Raw genomic sequence first — 20,369 nt, 5'->3', positions numbered from 1 at the left:
AGAAACTCGTCAAGAGCTTGGGAAAGACTCTGGGAGTACTTGCTCATGGTATTACATTTCAAAAATAGAAAGAGTGGACTTGGAAAGGATGTTTCCAGTAATGGGAGAATCCAGAACCAGAGGGCACAGCCTTAAAATAAAAGGATGTACCTTTAGAGTATAGATGAAGAGGAATTTCTTCAGCCAGTGGGTGGTGAATGTGGAATTCATTGTCACAAATGGCTGTGGAGGCCAAGATATTGAGCATTTTTAAACTGGAAATTAATAGGTTCTTGATTAGTAAGAGTATCAAAGATTACGGTGAGAAGGCAAAATAATGGGGTTGAGAGAGAAAAATAGATCAGCCATGATTGAATGGGCCGAATGGTATAATTCTACTCCTATGTCTTATGTTCTAAAAAGGCAACTCACTACAATCTGCACCAGGACAATTAGAGATGAGTATTTATTTCTGGTGTGCACATAATAATAAAATCCCATGTATGTATGGCAAATAATTTACAGACTATAGCTTAAAATTAAATTAATTACATTTCATTGTAAGGCTAATTTCAAGATTGATACAGTGGAGTTTGTTCAGATTGAATTAATATGCACCAAGATAATGGATTTTAAATTGTGATGTGAATACTTAACATTCTACAGTGGTCTGTCCTTGTCCTGTATTCCTGCCTGCTGGTTGCCAGCAGCACTAATGTCACTAATTTTTTTTCTCTAGTTCTCTTGGACAAAATGTATATATTTTTTAATTATTCAGGAAACAATTGAAGGTTTATTCCAATTGGAAAATGAGTACAAGATTGATTTAGATGAAACTAACCAACAGCTTTCAAGAGAGAGGGAAGCATGGAATGAACTACTGGGCAGATTTTGTGCTAAATTCCCTGAAGAATCAATAGAGTCGATGAGAATTAAGAAGCTACAAGAAGAGAAGCAAAAACTATATGAACACCTTCTGTTGTGGAGGAATCATTTTATGGTAATTGCAATTTAAAAGTGCCATCGTTTTCTGTGAATAGGACGGCATGGTCCACAAGGACAGTGTGCTTTATATTTACAAAGTAAAGCACTACAAACTTTAGAATCTGGAATAATTATGAACTTCAGGAAACAGCAGGTCAAATATCAGGGTAAAGTAGATTGATATGTTGTGTTAATCATCTGAAAAAGCAGAAAGTCCTGAACCTAAAACTTTGATTTGTCTTTGTGTCCAGTCTAGCCAGCTAAATGTTTCCAACATTTTCTCTTTCTAGTCTCAATTTATTTTGGTAGTTAAGTATGAGGATACAAGGAACTGCAGTTTCTGGAATCTTGCATGGAACACAGTGCTGGGGTGCTAGTCGCATCTCTAGAAGACATGAGTAGGTGCCATTTTGGGTTGGGACCTTTCTTCAGTGAACTCTTTGACTTCAGTTATGATGAAATGCCGTTGTGTATTGGGATGGCAGTGGGAAGTAAACTCAAGGATAATTGGTATAGATCAATTCTACAGATTTCAATGTGGTTTGCAGTGTTTGATAAATAGTTAAATGAAGTCATTAATCAAAGTTAGACAAAAATGCTGGAGGAAGGAATAGGTGACATTTCGGGTCGAGACCCTTCAGACTGAAATGTCGACCTGAAGCGTCGCCATTCCTTCTCTCCATAGATGCTGCCTCACCCGCTGAGTTCCTCCAGCATTTTTGTCTACCTTCGATTTTTCCAGCATCTGCAGTTCTTTCTTAATCATTAATCAAAGTATAACATTTAAGCACAAATGTTGTTTTGTGAATAAATCTTGTAAAATATGAAACACTTGCAGAACATACTATGTAATAAAACTTTAATAAATAAAGAATTAATCTTTCAAGAAGAACACATTTAAAATTTTAAAAAAGTGGATTGATGTTATATTTATACTGTTTGAGGTATCCTATTTTCTCTTCCCTGTCTTTGATCAAAATCTACCCAATTTCCAATTTCAATTGAGGCTACTTCATGGCACTATATCAAAACCATTGATGTGCACAGTTCAGTTCAACTATCTATTGTTTCGATTGATTTTCCATATAACTGCTTTGCATGTTTGTGTTAACTTATCACTTAGTCAATTACAAGAAAGGGACGATGTGATTAGTAACCATTGAAGGTTCAGTATGAATTTAAAGCATTCACAAATCTCTGTTTGTCAGCCCCTGATGAATATTGAACATGCAAAAATTAAAGGGTATTTGTTTCTGTTCATTTCTGAATATGTCTTGTTTTCATGTTTTTTTAACAGAGAGATTTGAACACAGTACCTCAGAATGTAAAGTGGTATCAAGTCCCAATAACTAAACGTGACATGGGTCTAGCAGATGAGATAAAGAAAAGTGCAGAATTGTGCATACAGTTACAGACTATGAAAAAGCAGGTTTCTGATTCGCCTTTGCAAGAGTTTACATCGGAAGAGAAGAACCCTGAAATACTGCGACTTTCCACTTTAATTGAATGCAAAGAAACCCACTTGAAGGTCCGTATCACTATTTTAAAGAAAATATCAATGAATTAGACAATTGTAAATCCAAATTTGTTGGAGGGTGATTGTTTTAATGCAAAGCAAAATAATTTAAGGTTTACAGCAATGTTATTGGATCCTGACTTTGAAGTATGAAAACATCTATATTGAAAGTGAAATGAAAAATGAAAACATTTTCCATGTTAATTTCATAGGATTATTTCTTGGGTATTTTGTTAGAAAATTAATTGAATATCTACATTTCTAAATATGTTGCAAGTTTTGAGAATCATTATTTAAAATAATTGCCTGGTTATAATTTCTGTTATTTGAAAGTAACCTCAGGATAAGCGAGTACGTTTGAAGGCATCTAGGGCAGGGTCATTCAACTGGGAAGCATCAAAATATTGAATTCAAACCAAAGGCACGTCAGGATTTGAGATTGATCATTCTCTATCTTGAAAATATAAGAACCATATAGCAGTTTTTTGGGGTTTTTTTTAAATCCTTTCACTGTGCCCTTTCTTGTTGTCCTAACTATCATGTTGCTAATTTGAATTAGTTTATCCGCAGCTAATCTGGTTAACTGAAAACATAAAAAACATAGAAAATAGGTGCAGGAATAGGCCATACGGCCCTTCGAGCCATTCAATGTGATCGGCTAATCATCCAAAATCAGTTCCCCGTTCCTGCTTTCTCCCATATCCCTTGGTTCTGTTCGCTCTAAGAGCTATATCTAACTTACTCTTGAAAGCATCCAGTGAATTTACCTCCACTGCTTTCTGTGGCAGAGAATTCCACAGATTCACAATTCTCTAGCTGAAAACGTTTTTACTCATCTCAGTCCTAAATGGCCTACCCCTACTTCTTAAACTGTGACCCCTGGTTCTGGACTCCCCCAACATCCGGAACATTTTTACTGCATCTAGCCTGTCCAATCCCTTAAGAATTTTATATGTTTCTTTAAGATCCCCACTCATCTTTCTAAATTCCAGTGAATATAAGCCCAGTCGATCCTTTCTTTTGTATGAGTAGTGCAACCAGCCTACTCAGTTAGTCCATTTTTTTTCTGTCATTTCATGATTCTTATCCAACTGGATGCATTAAAAAGAGTGTGTCTTGGTGAAAAATAATATCTGCTTTGATCATTGCAACTAAATTTCCTGCTTGTGTATGATTAAAGGCTATTTGCATAAGATTCTAAAAGGAGCTGGGATATCAGAAATTGTATAATCTAAGTAGTTTTGGGGGAAGAAAAATATAACCTCACGATTTGTCAGGAAGCATTATTTAATATTGAATTGATTTTTGTTTTATGTTTCCCCATCATACATCTCCAACAAAGATAATATGTGAAGATTATTTCCAAACATGAAAATGGTTGATGTTGTGCATGTTAACTATGTTTTCAAGTTTGATGTTTTTTATACTTTTGTAGAATTCTAGAAACACTGCAATAGGAGATTGTTTAGCTTCATTGGGTTCATGCTAACAAAATAACTAACAAGCCTAATTTCAATTCACATACTGTAGCTAGTTTTGTAACCACGTTGGTTATAATATTTCCAGGTGCATATCTAAGTATTGTTTCTAAATATTATGAAGATTTCTACCTCTAACTCTTTCCAGCAATGAGTTCACAAATACTGCTGCCATCTGGATGAGAATGCTTCACCACAATTTCACTTTAATAATGTGCTAATTACCTTAAGTCTCTACTTTCAGTTGTGACAGCTTTACCAAGGGAAATGGTGTCTCTTATTTTCCTATCTCCATAGTTACACGATTTTCCAATGATTTTGAACTGACAGTGGAACATTTTTGGTGCTCTGGTACATTGACTCTACTTTGAGTGTTTGAAGATTGAAGTCATGGCTTCTGGTGCCTCTACCCTTTCTTCCCTTGTCAAATGAGATGTGTCCCATCTGGACCCATGTGATATGATGACTTCTCTTGGGTTTTGTATTAGACTCCTATGTCTTTTATATATCTTTGTGTATGTGAAATATTTGATCTAAATTTAGAATGTCCTCCTTCACGAACTGATTTCCCCCATGATTGGTGCCATTATTCCTTTAACAATTCTTTTATGCTTTATTTATTATGTATTCATCATCTCACTATCTTAACTTGATTAGTTTGCGTGTCAAGGGTTATGGGGAGAAGTGAGGAGAATGGTGTTAAGAGGAAGAGAGAGATCAGCCATGATTGAATGGCTTAGTAGATATGATGAGTCAAATGGCCTAATTCTGCTCTGATTACTTATGACCTTAACTTAACTTTATTGTATCCAATGTAATTTTCCTCTTTGCCCTTATCGTTCTGACTAATTTTCAAGCATATCCTCGACTTTGTAAACCAAGGTAATTTTTGTTTCTGAAATTGTGGTGAGATGCAAGCACAATGAGAATCTTGGTTCCAGCACTATAACAGGCACATGGCCCTAGACAATTCACAAACAAATTATGCAAGAATGTTTGCAAAAACGAGATATACCACAATTAGAAAACAAGTTTATGTTAGTGCAAGAGGTGGACCATAGTATTCTGGTGCTGAGGTAGGATTAGGATTGTGCAGCTCAGTCCAAGAACGGTTGCAGGGAAAGCTGCTCTGCACCACCTGTCTGATGGTAGGAGCGGGAGGAGGGCATGACATGAAAGATGGTGGATCCTTGATGATAGATATAGCTATGCCTGTGATAGGCTGGACTGAGGCCCTCAATTTAGATTTGAAAACTTTACTTGTGAACACTATATCCTTGGTACCACCCTTGAAGAATCGAAACTGACCAAGTATCTTGACATCAAATTACAGAACGATCTATGATGGAATGGTCAGACTCATCATGCGACGGTGTAAACAGGTGTCCTAAATTTTCTGAGACGCAACTTTCATCATTGTTCAATTTCAATCAAGGAGAAGTTATACTTTGCCCTTGTTAGACCACATTTTGACTACGCAGTTGCAGCATGGGATCCATACACAAATAGAAAAATTTCTTCCATCGAACGTGTCCAAAGACAGGCAGTTCGATTTGGTACAAATACCGATGAGAGAGAAGGAAGTGTTACCAAACTTCAGAATTCACTGGGTGGAACCTTCTCCAAGACAGATGTAAAGCTCACCGTTTGACCTGTTTTTATAAAATGTTAAATGGTCAGCTCGATATAGATTATCAAACCTACACCAAACCCAAACCTATTAGGAGCAGTCGAGGGCATTCGATCCAATTTGAGATACCAGCTACCAAGACAGATATGTACAGCATTCTTCCCCCGCACAATTAAAACATGGAATAGTCTTCACCGTATCATAGTTACTCAACCAGACGCAACTAAATTTAAGGTAGCTCTTCTCCAAGAATCATTTTTTGCTTAAGTCCACCCTCCACCACCTCCAGTTTAAATTCCATTTGGAATATTTTTTATAACCAAGAACCAAGAAGAACCACTGATTTACTTTAAATTTTAATTGGGCAACGGAATTTAAATCATTTATCTATTATTTGTAACGTTTTCCACCATTGTGCAATTCCACTTGAAAGCCCAGGGGAAGTGTGGGGTGAAGGTTAAGCCTGAATAATTTGACCACTTGGTGGGGTTGATGGAATCATCAGTTGTCTTTATTGGTTCAATGTCAACATACGGTGCAATTAAGCAAATTGGTACAGCAATTATTTACATAGTTGATATGCATGACTTCAAGTTATTCTTTCATTTCCAAAAATACCAATAAAGTTTATATTTTATGGTTAGACTAATATGTTAATGGAATGCACTCTGGAGTGCTGATAGCTAAAATTTTGTGTCTGTCATAGCACCATTGTTCTATACAATACAAAGTTTGTTTTAAAAACTAATGCTGAATTTTAATTTTCCTGGATCTATTACATACACAATTATCCATATTCCCTTATATTCACTTGGTTTATAATATTATACGGCTGCATGGTGGTGCAGTGGTAGAATTGCTGCCTTACAGCGCCAGAGACCCGGGTTCAATCCTGGCTATGGGTACTGTCTGCATGGAGTTTGTACGTTCTCCCCATGACCTGCGTGGGTTTTCTTTGAGAGATTGATTTCCTCCCACACTCCAAAGACATGCAGGTTTGTATGTTAATTGATTTGGTACAAATTGTCCCTAGTGTGTGTGTAGGATCGTGTTAATGTGCAGGGGTCGCTGGTCGGTGCAGACTTGGTGGGCTGAGGGGCCTGTTTCCACGCTGTATCTAAACTAAACTAAAAATTCCCCTGAAACATTAGTTTGCAGTTGCCTGCATTTTTAGTCATTTTTTGTTTAAAGTAAATAATTGTTTAAAGTAAATAATAGACTATACTCCCACAATTAATTTAGATGCTTTACATTTTCTTTTCACACATTCTCTCATTCAGAATACACAGCAAACCTTGTCTGACTTGAAGCTAAAATGCCAAAACTGCCTGAGAAGCACTAAGAATGGATTATCTTCCGTGACAAAAGCTCGAAATATTCTTATGGAAAGAATTTCTGTTGTGCCTTGTACTAACGTTTTGAAAACAATTCAAGAAATTGAACATGAAATGCAAACTCTGAATCATGACTTTCAACGTAAAAATGAAGTAGTTCAGGTATAATTTTTGTCTTTCTTCAAGATTGGCAATAGTGTGTGGTATTTCAAGGCCATGATCAAGTGTGAATGATATACATAGAAATCTAAATCGAAAAGCTGAGATTTTAAATAATAATAATAATAATAATGGATGGGATTTATATAGCGCCTTTCTAATACTCAAGGCACTTTACATCGCATTATTCATTCACTCCTCAGTCACACTTGGTGGTAGTAAGCTACTTCTGTAGCCACAGCTGCCCTGGGGCAGACTGACGGAAGCGTGGCTGCCAATCTGCGCCTACGGCCCCTCCGACCACCACCAATCATTCACACACAGGCAAAGGTGGGTGAAGTGTCTTGCCCAAGGACACAACGACAGTATGCACTCCAAGCGGGATTCGAACCGGCTACCTTCCGGTTGCCAGCCGAACACTTAGCCCATTGTGCCATTATGGTCTTGCTAATGAGGTAGAGCATTGTGCAATTCCACTTCAAAAGCATGTGCAATGTATGAACCATTCGTGATCATCAGTGGATCATATTTTATCACATCCACATCCACATAGTCTGATATCAAAGAATATATGCAGCAGGATTTTGCGTTGTTTATTTGGTAAAATTGACTGCTATAATGCAATAAAGGTTGATTACTTGTTCTATTCCAATTAGCATTCTTTAAAATGAGATACAGAAAATATCAATTTTATTTAGCATAATAGACAAGGACATACATGAATCATTGATGTTTTGACTTCAGTGGGCCATGTGATTTCACCAATAAAGAATTAATAGCTTTACAATTCAATTAAACTATCAAAATGTGTTATAACATGAATTGAATATTTTTTCAAAGTCCACACATAACTTCACCTATTTTGCTAATTACAAATCCAATTGTACATTGAGGACAAACCACACTCAATGAGTAAAATGGAGTCTGTGGTGCCGAGTATTTAAGTATAGACATTTAAATTGTGAGTAATATTTTGAAGTCTCTGTACAGTCTCTTTGATGTGTTATGTTGCTGGAAGTGTATTTCTCTTTCCTGTGCCTTCAGAATGAAGTGACATTTTCTAAGTCATTGCAAACTGAATATGTAAAGTACATCAGGAATTCTTGTAATGAGATGGCTAACGAGAAGAAAAAGAATGAGAAGCTGCTTTTGGAAATTGTTACTTATAGACAGCAATTCAACAAAAATGGCCGTGATCCACTATTGGCTATGGAAAACCAAAACCTGAAGAAAAAAGTGAAGGTGGATGAACAATCGCTTCAGGTATGTAAACAACATTTTTTTTCAAATTCTGAATTCATTTTGCAGGCTTCTGAAATACTCAGCAAAACAATTAATAACTATGATTAGTAGAATTTGATAGTTGGAATTTAAGAACCGTGTAAATTTGGACTAGGACCAATAAAACTGAATTGCTCATAATCACTAAAAATGTACTCTTGTACTCTATGAATACTTCACTTGTTTTTTTGTGCACCTACCACGTATGATTTCTGTGCAAATTGTACTTGGTATGGTAATCCTGGAATATAGCTGAGCTGCACTCAGTAGACTGGATTGGTCCAGACCTGCCTTCAGATGGCAACATATTAGAATCCACAAGCAAGGATATCATCCCTCAACTGTCAGAAGGAGTAAAGGAAGAGATCAGAAATTGGTGACCTATCTCACTAAATTTAGATTACATTATTTGGTTTAAAATCATTTCCAATCAAGTTAAATCTGCTCAGGGGCTAGTGATTTGTGTGTCATTCCAGCAGTAAGATCTCTTGATGGCTTTGTGCTGTCCAGGGATTGATTGCCTTCCGGCTGGACTGGGAGGGTAGATGCATGCTTAGACAGTTTGGTCTATGGTGGAATATGAATATGCTCTGCAATTGGACACTCTCACTGTCGTCTGCTCTGTTTGACTGTTGGTTTGCATTTGGAGCATCTCTGATCAGTTTGAACTGACCGTGGGTCAAAGTGAATCACAGAAAATCAAAGCCATCTTCTTTGGCACCTGTTCTGAGTGGTCCCATATTCTTTTCACTGTCAGATCCGATTATCTGATGCTAAAAATATTGTTTGATGATGCATGCACCAAGAGCTGGCTAGAGCTTGTTACAGTATCTGAACAATTTAGAATGTGGGAGTAACTGTCCATCTTTGACAAAACGAACATGGTCCTCTGATGCAAGGTGTTCTGTGTTGCATGATATGCGTGTGACCCATACTCTGACATTTGAGAAAAGGAAAGCAGAAGGCTATCAGATGATAGCCAGACATGCTGTCAAAGGCATTGGGCACTATACCTAATTACCACAACTTTCAAAGGCTTTGCTAAACTGGTGGTGACAGGGATGTCTCTGTCAGATCAATTGTGTACAGCCCAAGTCCCAGTTTCACTCTATTTCCGTCACGGCAGCTACGGTGGGCATTTTGCCGCCATCCATCCCCTATTGGGATGTCTCATTGCAAAGAAGTGCAAAATAAATTTATAGCCTTTACTGATTGAGAAGCAGAAGCACATGGGCTATTAATCTCTTGATTATTACCTAAACCACATTTATATTGACAAAGAATAAATAGGATTTTAGAAGTAAATACATGGCTCAAAGTACTGAGGTTGAAAGGAATCCAATGCATGGAATACTAGCATCAGTACTATGGATAGAAAGAGCAGTTCTTTAGGGATTGGGTTCATCTGAACTGTACTGGGACCAATGTACTGGCTGGTCTCGAGGGTTGCAAACAAAGCTGTAAAATAATGGGAGGTGGAGGGCTCCAAGAAAACCATGTGTAATAAATCACAAGGAAATGAGCAAGAGGCAGTGAAAGAGAACTTGACAAGCAAATTGTGATGGGCTGAGGCAGAAAATGTTATGGAAGGTATGCAGCACAAATCCAGAAAATAAACATCAAAATATCAATGTTTAACTGCCTTTATTTGAGGCAGTGGATAGTAATGTGCAATAGGTCGGGTTGAAATCATGAAAACAGGGGGATAAAGAGATAATTGTGAGGAGTAATCTATAGATACGAGCATAAGATGACCTTGTGATAGGATAGAGCAGAAATAGGAAACTATTCAGGGCAAGTTTGAAGGGAACTACATTTGTTGCCAGTGTTTAATCTAGAAGATGATTGGTAAACCAAACTATGGGGAACTGCCACAGAAGGGGAATTAAGGGGAGTCGAAAGCTAGATTAACTGTTTTAAGTGAGGGGATAGATTTAAAGGGAATCTAAGTCGTATATGTTTCCCATGAAGGAAGGTGGATATACAGTATGGAATGAGCTGCCAGACAAAGTGGTAAAGGTGGGGCATGATTACAATGTTTAAAATACATTTAGACAGCTTCATGGATAGGAAAGTTTTAGAGTGACATGGCCCAGCGACAGACAATTGGGTATATCTCCGGAAGACCTGTTGAGTGGTATTCATGAGTTGGGCTGAAGTGCCAATTTCCATGCCATATAAATCTGTTTATGCCCGCATAGATCAGCTGTGATCATATTGCTCTTTTGGGCTACTGCTGTTTGTTTGTGATCATCCTGTACAGCTGCATAATTTGGGACTCAGATCTCACATGTTCCTGGAGAATTGACTGGTACATACTGCTACTGATACATGATCAACATGGTGAAATGTGCTTTCTAGGCTGTCCCGTGGTCTCCAATGCAAAGATGTGCATGCCTGCATTAGTGCAGACATACTCATTCCATGATCTGGGACTATGCCTTGAGACTCATTAAAGCTGTAGTTGAAGACAGGTCTGTGTTGCAACTGAGGGATTGGAACCTGGGTAAAGTCCCCTTGGATTTCTCACTCATGGAATTTGCAAATGGAATGTTAATTTCATGTTGCTGTAAGAAGCTGCATTATATATGCGAAAATATTATGAATATAATCATATGACAACATCTTGAAATGCAGAATTATGAAGTAAATTGGAAACGGTAAACTGGTTTTCCTCACCTTATAATTTCAGGAGATGGGAATAAAGGTTCAAGAATTAGAAAAGGCATTGACCACAAGCCAAGAAATAAACAAACGGCAAGAAGATAAAGTCACGCAATTGCAGACAGAGTTGAGCTCCAAAACATTAGAGAAGAAACTTGAAGATCTTCAGACAATATTATTGATGAAGGACAACCACATTAATAGTTTGGAAGAAACTCTAAAGAAGTTGCAGGTTTGAGGCTCAGAATTGATATGTTGTGAATTATAAAATGTGGGCACTCTACTAAAACCATTTCAGTTAAATATCAAATAAATTTAAAAAAGAGTTATTTTTCCTTAACTTGATTTTCCAGGGATAGATCTCCAGACAACAATTTTAACAACACAAGCATTTATTCAGAATTGAGAATGAGGTAGCGACAAGATTAAATTGTTTTGTAATTTACACTCAATCGTGCTTTGCAGCTAAGGCCAAAATGTATTGTCCATTACTTAGTGTTCCTGAGCAGAAGGTGGCAAGGTGCTTATTTGTATCATTGGAATCCATGTGGTAAAGATCTTCTGATATGTGTTTTTTGGGAAACAAGTCTAGGATTTCAATCAGGTGGAAATGCCAAAGGCAATTAATTTCTAATTTGCTCTGACTCGTGATGTTAAAATGTGGATATTCCCATGCCCCTTCTGCCCTCGTCCTTGATAGTGGAGTTAACAGGTTTAGAAGGTGTTACTGAAGAATCCTTAGCAGCTTGCTTTAATGCATCTTGAGGGTGATATGTTGCCATTGGAGGAAGTAAATGTTTCAAAATGGACATTAATTTGCACATCAAATAGGTGTCTTTGTCTTTTATGGTATTAGTGGAGCTGCTCTCATCCGGGGAAATTGAAAGCATTCCATCTCAGACCTCACTTGTGCCCAGTAGGCAAAATTAACACTTTGGGGTGTGTCCTTCTGGAAAATGATAGCTTCTGACCTGCTCAAATAATCACAACATTTATGTTGTTAGTCAATTATGTTTCTCTTAATAATGACCAAAATATATTGATAATGGAGGACTAGATCTTGCTGATTACTACTCCTCAGTACCAGTCTGAATAGTGCCTAGCTCTAGCTGTATTATAAGATATGATGATAAACAAGCAATGCCTAATATTTGAGGAATTAATACTTGCCACAAAATAATAATAGAAATGCAGTCAAGCTGTGACTAATAGTGGTTTAAAAATTAGTGGAACGCCATTACTGAAAGTCTGGGCACTTTGCTTTGAAATTCTCTGCTTTTGAGCATGTTTCTATTTGAGCTCAAGTTGAAGAGAACTTTCTTAAAACAAACTGCTGGAGGAACTCGGCAGATCAGGCAGCATCTATGGAGCAAAGGGATGTTCAAAATTTCGGGTCGAGACCATCAATCAGAACCTATCGGCTGATTTTCTCCAGCAGTGTGCATTTTGCTCCAGATTACCGCATCTACAATCTCTAGTGTTTCCAACTTTCTGATCTGGTTCATGAGTGGTAATGAGAACAAATTGTTCATTTCAAATTTGGAAATGATGATAAGAGTACTCGTAACACTGAATTAATAGACAATGGTTCAGAAAAAAACTTTTTCAAAAGCAGGAGCATTTTCAAAGTATGACAAAATTATGTAGGCAAGTTTAATGTCTACATTATACTGAAGCAAGAAAGTAATAATTGGGTTATCTTTTGCATTAATTTTCTGAACTTGCAGGCTAAGCTGGACATGGGAGCTCAGCCCTTCAAGGTGGAGATGAACGAGCTGAAAAATCACTTGTTTACCTTGGAGATGGACAAGGTTAAAGAAAGGAAAAGTCTTGAAAATCAGTAAGGATATCCACTCCGTGCAGATTTTAGTTACTTTATCAGATTTTTTTATTTAGTGACATTGAAACTAATGTGATTTTTTTTTTTTAAATTGTAGGATTAGTAATCTAAAAGCCTGTTTGGAACAGAAAGAAGAGCTGATGCGACAAACAAAAGAACATTTACGTAGATACCAACAAGAACAGGACACCACAAGTTAGTTTTTTAATTCATTTTTCAAGAACAAGGCAAAATCACCAACCCTATCACACCATAATATTTTAATTGTATGCACTGAAATTCAGGTGTTGTGTTTATTCACTCAAATTGATCAAGTTTTGAAAATTGCATTAGGAGCTCGGATAGCAATATCAAAATTTGCAGATGATGGCGTGAAAAGGACAGATGCCAGGAAAGGAAAAGCATTAAAATTCAGATTATCAAAAAATAATTGATAAACTTGAAAAGAGTGAGAAACTCGTGTGAATGAGATAGATAAAATATTCCAGAATGGGCAGCATTATACAGTTAGCAATACTTTCCAATGTTGTCAAATCTATTTCCCCATCCCTTTACCGCTAAAGGTTATAATTGAATGTGAGTAGCATTTTTCAGAATACCAAACTTATTAATAGTTCACTTTTAAAATTTCTTCCAGTTGTAGTTGAAAATAATAATGAGATGTGTTCCAATGAAGCATCTCTGACATGCAGTGCAGGAAGTGGAATAGTTCAAAATGCACTTTTACTTGTGTTAAAGTGTGAGAAAGCTAAACTTCATGAAGACCTAAATCGTGTCAAGAAGGAAAATGCACGTCTCGTAAGGTAATTTCAGGTGTTCACATACATTATCTTTATCCTGTTAAGATACTAAAATAAAATACTAGTTTTCTTATAATAATGTGCTTTGATAAGTAGATGGATCTTGCAACAATGAGCCTTGAACTAAAGTAAAAAAATTCCCTGGTCCATCTAACACCCAAAATATTTCCACCATTTTTATGGGATCCACTTGTCTTGCTCTCTGTACAAAATGAACTGCAATTACTTGCCCAGGCTACATCAAAGTATCTTCTGCAGTACATGAGTTTTGATTGATGAGAATGACAAAGTGCGGTGGAACTTGACTAACTAGGTTCTTTTCCAAGCTGCAAACTATCCAGCTTGCAGATAGACTCAGAAATTGCTGTCCCTTCAATACTGAGGCAATATCCTGGAACAGTCTATCATCACCTTAGGTGTACCTTCATCGGTATGCCAATGGGTGTTCCCGAGGGTGGCTTACCATGATCTTCATGGTATCCAGTAACATACACCTCTACTGGGAAAATTGAAATAAAATTGCTGTGCTTGCGCAAATACCTAAACTGTATGTGATGGAAATGCTTAATATTCTGATTTGCACTGATCTGGAAGCTCTATCAATCAGACTGAGTCTGGAATTAGGGAGCTAATTTGGTTTTAAGATGCAGCAATTCAGAAACTTAAGAATTTCTGCCATGAATGTTCAACAACATAAACATTCATTTCTCAGTATTACCCTTTGTGAAAATTATGGTCAATGTAACTTCATAAATTTTCATAGTATGGAAGATAAGATAAAATGTATTTAGGATTTGTATTCTCATGTTAAACTGTCGGCTTTGGTTTCCCACGTTGCTGCTTAATATTTATGTCAAAATTAGTGAAGTATTGTAAACTTGTAATCTTCAAAGAAAATGTTGTGAATGTTTCAGACTTCGTTTTTTTCCCTTTTAGAACTTTGTCTGAGCTAAAATATGAAAATTCTAAATGGAAAGATAGAGCATTAAGACTTAAAGAAAAGGAGAAAGCGTCATCAGGACATCAATGTGAAAATATTCCGTGTACTTTGACTCCAAGTCTAGAAGAGAGCATTACTCCCTATTCATTCACAGAGTGCGCACCAGTGCCACAAAAAACAGAAATTTCAACAGCTTTATTTCCTCCTGAAGTCAAAACTGGTGCCCAAACTGATGAAATGTCACTCACTTCAGAAAAAATGCGACCAATTGATTCTTCTAAAGTGTCATCTTTTGGGACTGAGTCCAAGTGGCAATTGCCTAGCTCCAAAATTTTCGATAACTCACAACTGGGTTTCCCAGCAGGTAAGTGCCTTCACCTTTATGGTTGAAATGGAACTGCAAGTTTTCTAATTAATATGAGAACCTATTAGACTGGGTTCAATTTAGGCTGAGGGTCATTGGTAAAAACTCATAACATATGTGAACAAAACTAGAATGCAGCAATTTGTGAAAAAAAGTTATGTTCCACACTGTCTATAAATAGTGGGCCAAGTTTAGTGGTGCGGAAGAGCCTTAACACAATTGCTTCATGATAATTTGATTAGGACGTAAAATGTAATTAAGCTCACAATACTTACGTTTTCCTGTTTTTTAGTTTCGAACAAAATTTATGAAGTTCTTTATTTTAAACTTGATGGTGTAAAATTGCAGCTTAGGTAATATAACAATATGTGCTTTTTGTAGTCTTTGCTAGATTTAACTAAATTGTCAAATGTAGCATTGGAGAAGTCGTCAGCTAGAAAACATTAACTCCGCCTATCTTCGCCGCTTGATTTCATTCTTAAAAACATTCTTAAAAGTTTTCTTCCTCCTGAATTGTAATTAGTATGGAGCTACACTACTTTGAACTTAAAATAAACCACATACAGAATGGAAATGTTTTCCCCCATTTAATTCAGTTAGCCTAAAAAACACCCCAGCTACCAAGGAAATTGGATCATCCTTTAGTTTTTATACATATTTTCAAGCTTTTTTTGATGTCAAGAAGCTAAATATAAATCTAATTCTAAGATAATGCAGTCCTAAATAATTAATAAAGCCTAAATTATTCAGAAAATTTAACATAATGGGGTTGCCAATCTCAATACTTAAAAGTGAGGTTACAATGAAAACACAGGAACATTTATCATTATAGTTGTCATTATTGAATCGTCAATGAACAGAATAGGAAAATATTAATTCCTTGAAGTAAAAGGAATACATGGGAGGAGGGTCCTAGGCAAAACAATGCGGGGTAACAGTAGGGAGATGGTAGCAATATTAAATTGTTGTTTCACTTCCGTGTTTGGAAGAATATAACGTGAGTCATGAGAAATGTATTTAAAATAAGAAAAATGTCTATTAAATTATTCAAACACTGGGGATAAAACCACTGGCCCAGATGGATTACATGCAGGTGTATTAAAATATCTCTTACAGCCTAATCTCCTACAACAAACATACATCTGACCTAACTTGCTGTTCCTGCACTTGCAAGTGTGCAGTGCCACAAATAACCCAGAGATTAGTCTTTAGTGCTGTTTTTAATTTGCTATCTAGCTCTATAACCTGTTCTTCATTTTATGTCATGATGGTTTATTATCCCCCTGAGAATGCCTGCAAGAGTCAGTGACATTCTTGATCTTTGCAAACCATCTTTGATTTGTTCCTACAGCTGCAGAAGTATCTTTTTCTTTTCCTCACTCTTGAATCTCCTTCCATTCATACTGTTCTCCTCTGCAGCTAAGCCACCCACAGTGCCTAGAATTTTGTTCAGTCTGCGCTATCTCGTGGAACTTTCATGCCCACTGTTATTCATAATGGAAAAGCAGTTGTGGAGTGTGCTTTCTTTTGCTTCCTACGTTCCCTTGCCTGGTGGTCACCCTTTCCTTCACTGACTATTTCCTTGAGCTGCGGATGACCACCTTTTAAAAAATAAAATAAAAAAAGCACTCTCCAAGTAACACAGCCCCAACGATGCATGATAATGTCTCCAGCTGGTACTCGCATCCCTCAATCCCAGTTCAACCCAGTGGTGGCACTTTCAGATATGGTGATCTAAATTCCAAGGAGTATCTAGGAATTTCCACCAGCTGAATGGCACATAACACATGGAGGAGAATGGTGGAATGAGGAGATATGCTTTTGAAGAGTAATGATGGGAGAAAATTACAGTGAAGTAATAGTCCTAGCATGGTCTAAAAGTTAATTTTCTGTGCTATCTTTTCTTTGTATCCAGTGATGCATTTTATAAAGAATGTGAAGCAGTGTAAATTAAACTGTAGAGATTGAAGTAAGCACATTTTGTACAAGGATTTTTTTTAAAAATTGGATTTGGGTGGCAAAAACATAAATGAAAAGGCTATTGGGAAAGCTGGATTCTGTCGGAGCAGCAAAGGATCAACAAATGCACAAAGAGGTGAATGGCCTCCTGTGGTTAAATTCCATGAACTGAGAAAGCAGGTAATCGAGGGACATATACTTGGCATAAACGGCTTAAGGATGCAAAGTCACTGAACGTTTTATGTGAGGAAGTTTGTCAAAGGGTTTTGGCAGAATCTGGACTAGTTGGAAATATGGGGAGAGAAATGGCAGAAAAGTTTAATTCAGATAAATGTGAGATGTTGTACTTGGGGAGGTCAAATGTAACAGGAAAGTATGCAGTAAATGGTAGAAACCTCATTGACTAGGGTGCAAATCCATAACTCCCTTCAAGGGGCAACACAAGCAGATAGGGTCATAAAGAAGGCGGACATCATACTTGCCTTCATCGGTCAGGCCATTGTGTATAAGTCAAGAGTTGCCGTTGCAGCTGTATCAAACTTTGAAAGTCAGTCTACCCCACGACAGAAGGATAGGAGTTGTACAGTTTGATAGCCACAGGGAAGAAGGATCTCCTGTGGTGTTCTGTCCTGCATCTTGGTGGAACCAGTCTGTTGTTGAAGGTACTCCTCAGGTTGACCAGTGTGTCATGGAGAGGGTGAGCTGTATTGTCCAGGATTGCTCCACAGTTTGAGGAGCATCCTCCGCTCCACGACCACCTGCCATGAATCCAACTCTGCCCCCAGGACTGAGCCAGCCTTCCTGTTGAGTTTACTAATCCTATAGGCGTCGGGGCCTTCACCCTGCTGCCCCAGCACACGACAGCGAAGAAGATGACACTGGCTACCACTAGTTGGTAGAACATCTGCAGCGTCTTACTGCAGACATTGAAGGAGTGGAGACTTCTCAAAAAGTACAGCCGGCTCTGTCCCTTCTTGTACAGGGCCTCGGCGTCTATAAACTGGACCATTCCAGTTTGCTGTCCAGGGACACGACAAGGTATTTGTACTCCCTGCTAAACTGCACATCCACTCCATTGATGGAGACAAGGGTGTTCCTCTCCTCCTAAAGTCCACCATTAACTCCTTTGTCTTGTCGGTGTTGAGCTGCAGATGATTCAGCCCACACCACTCAACAAAGTCATTGACTACGACTACACCTCTGCATTCAGCTTCCCTCCTCTCACTGATGCAACCAGGTTCACAAGGTAGATATTTTAGAGTGGTAAATTACTGAAAATGTGCTACTCGCGGAAGTGCAGGAAGTAGATACAATGGTAATATTTAAGAAGCATTTTGAACAGACACAGAATAGGCTAGGAATGGAGGGATGTGATCAATGTAAAGACAGATGTGTAGTTAAATTGGCATCATGGTCAACACAGACATTGTTGGTCAATGAGCTTGTTTCTGTGCTATATGTTCCAGAAACAGCTATAACATGAAAGTAACCAGTGCCGGTGAAGTTTTATTACGTGAAATCTTGATGTAAATCTGCAACTTTATCTTGTTCTGCATGTTGTTAAAATTGAGATTTTCTTGGAGCTTGAGAAACTGAGACATAATCAATTATTCTGAGAAGGATAAAAACACTGGGCCAGCAAACAGGCTTTAATGGTATGAATTCCAATCCTACAGCAATGGACTGGGGAAAGGGTCATTTTTGAAGCATTTAAATTGGTTTACATTTATTCCTCAGTACTGTGGAACATTTTTTTCATCTGAATTAGTTATTGGAGAAATATATAGTTTGGATCTTAATTTTGAATGTTTTTGCCTTTAGCTGAAAGTCCTCAACGCAAAGCTAAATCTGAGGGGAATGAACGTGATGACTGGCCCAAACCTTCTGCTTCTGATCCTCAATGTAAAATGCAATGAATGGTGTCTGATGCGGAGTGTGAATAGGTTAAAATCCATCAGGTGGACTCACTATTGTACAGCTATTGTTATGTTGCTCACTGAACTGTAATTAGCTTGTACAGTTTCAATTGTACTTTGTAGCTCAGATTATCAATGATGTTGCAATAACTGTGGTGAACAGAAAACAAATGACGAACACACAATGCACAGATTTGGAATACCTTTTTTCTGCCAACATTGGTATTTCTTGTTTCTGATTCTACTTTCATAAAATGAATAGCGGCAGCAACATTTATGTCAAATAAATAAGGGTAATAGTTGAATTGTGTGAAATATTTCTGTATCACTTTCTGTAGCAATATTTAAACAACAGTTGGTAGTAAAAGAGGCTGTTTATTGAAGTATGACAAGGAAAATATGATACCTACAGACATGCAGCATGGAAAGAAACCCTTTATCCAATTAGCCCGTGCCCATCTAAGTCAATTCTATTTACTCGCGTTTGGCCCATATGCCCCTCATTGGTTCCTATCCATGTACCTGTCCATATGTCTCTTAAATATTGGTATTATACCTACCTCAACCACTTAATCTGGTATTTGTTCCATATACATACCACCCTCTGTATGGAAAAAGTTGCCTCAAGTTTTCCAATTAAATCTTTCTCCTATCACATTCCAGTTCTTGATTCCCTTTATCCATTTGAGTTTATCCCTTAAAAATCTTCTCTTCACACTTTCGGGCTTAATGGCATATTTCCTATAGCTTGGTGACCAAAACAAAACACAATATTTCTAGTACAGCCTCGCCAACATCTTGTACAACTCCAACATTACATCCTAAGCTGTCAATAATCACTATTTCGAACCATGGGTTCCCTCTCCCAACCATGAAGCAGCCACCCCTAGCGATCAAAGTAGTTTTAAGCACAGTTGTATTTTTGAATAAAGCAAGTTTGATTATGTTTAATTTCTACAAGACTCATACGGGTAATTTACAAAGGATTTAATACGCATTTTATCCTTTACAAAGATTTCAATGGCACCAGTACAATTATTGCATTACTGGAAAAAGATATGCAACAAGTGGTTGACAAACAAGCCATCTGTTGATAAAGGAGGCTGAAGAGTGCATTCTGTCTCTTTCTCTAACTCTTTTCCCCACTCAAAATGCCCCCCTTATTGTTATATTGGCCAGACCAACTGAATGATATGACTTAATTAATTTGACATCTTATTTTTCTATCAGACCACATTACTCACAATTGTCTGGTGGTGTGTTTTATTAAAGTTTTGTTAAGATTGATGTTATATTTTACAAGTTATTCACATTTTAAACTTTCAAAAATTCACTTTTCAATTTACAAAAACTTTCACTTTAAAACTTGCCCTGCCTATTACAATATTATAGGAAGAGTCTGCAAAAGGATATAGATAAGCTAGGTGAGTGGGCAACAACTTGGCAGATGAAATTTAATACCTGTACTAATAAATGTGAAGTCATTCACTTTGGGAAAAAAAATGATAGGGCAAGTTATTTTCTA

At 37.2% G+C, this 20,369-nt stretch overlaps 1 protein-coding gene across 5 annotated transcripts in view; it reads left to right on the top strand.

Annotated features, from left to right (window-relative positions):
• cenpe (centromere protein E) overlaps positions 1–20,129 on the top strand; it is a 110,442-nt gene extending 90,313 nt beyond the window's left edge. For 4 of the 5 annotated variants that reach the window (XM_033017918.1, XM_033017922.1, XM_033017921.1 and 1 more), the window contains 10 exons: positions 758–979; positions 2,261–2,491; positions 6,868–7,083; positions 8,125–8,343; positions 11,054–11,257; positions 12,753–12,865; positions 12,963–13,060; positions 13,503–13,668; positions 14,602–14,969; positions 18,750–18,994. In XM_033017918.1, the coding sequence (XP_032873809.1) occupies positions 758–979; positions 2,261–2,491; positions 6,868–7,083; positions 8,125–8,343; positions 11,054–11,257; positions 12,753–12,865; positions 12,963–13,060; positions 13,503–13,668; positions 14,602–14,969; positions 18,750–18,844 (1,932 nt within the window). In that variant the 3' untranslated portion in view covers positions 18,845–18,994. Of the gene's footprint in view, positions 1–757; positions 980–2,260; positions 2,492–6,867; positions 7,084–8,124; positions 8,344–11,053; positions 11,258–12,752; positions 12,866–12,962; positions 13,061–13,502; positions 13,669–14,601; positions 14,970–18,749 lie in introns of all 5 variants that reach the window. The other variant, XM_033017917.1, reaches the window with a different exon arrangement.
• The last annotated feature ends 240 nt before the right edge of the window (positions 20,130–20,369 follow it).

Source organism: Amblyraja radiata, chromosome 3 (genome assembly GCF_010909765.2).
Source record: "Amblyraja radiata isolate CabotCenter1 chromosome 3, sAmbRad1.1.pri, whole genome shotgun sequence".
Classification (NCBI taxonomy): Eukaryota; Metazoa; Chordata; class Chondrichthyes; order Rajiformes; family Rajidae; genus Amblyraja; species Amblyraja radiata.
The sequence above is the reverse complement of the archived record's forward strand: the minus strand, read 5'-3'. Positions and strand labels throughout refer to the sequence as shown.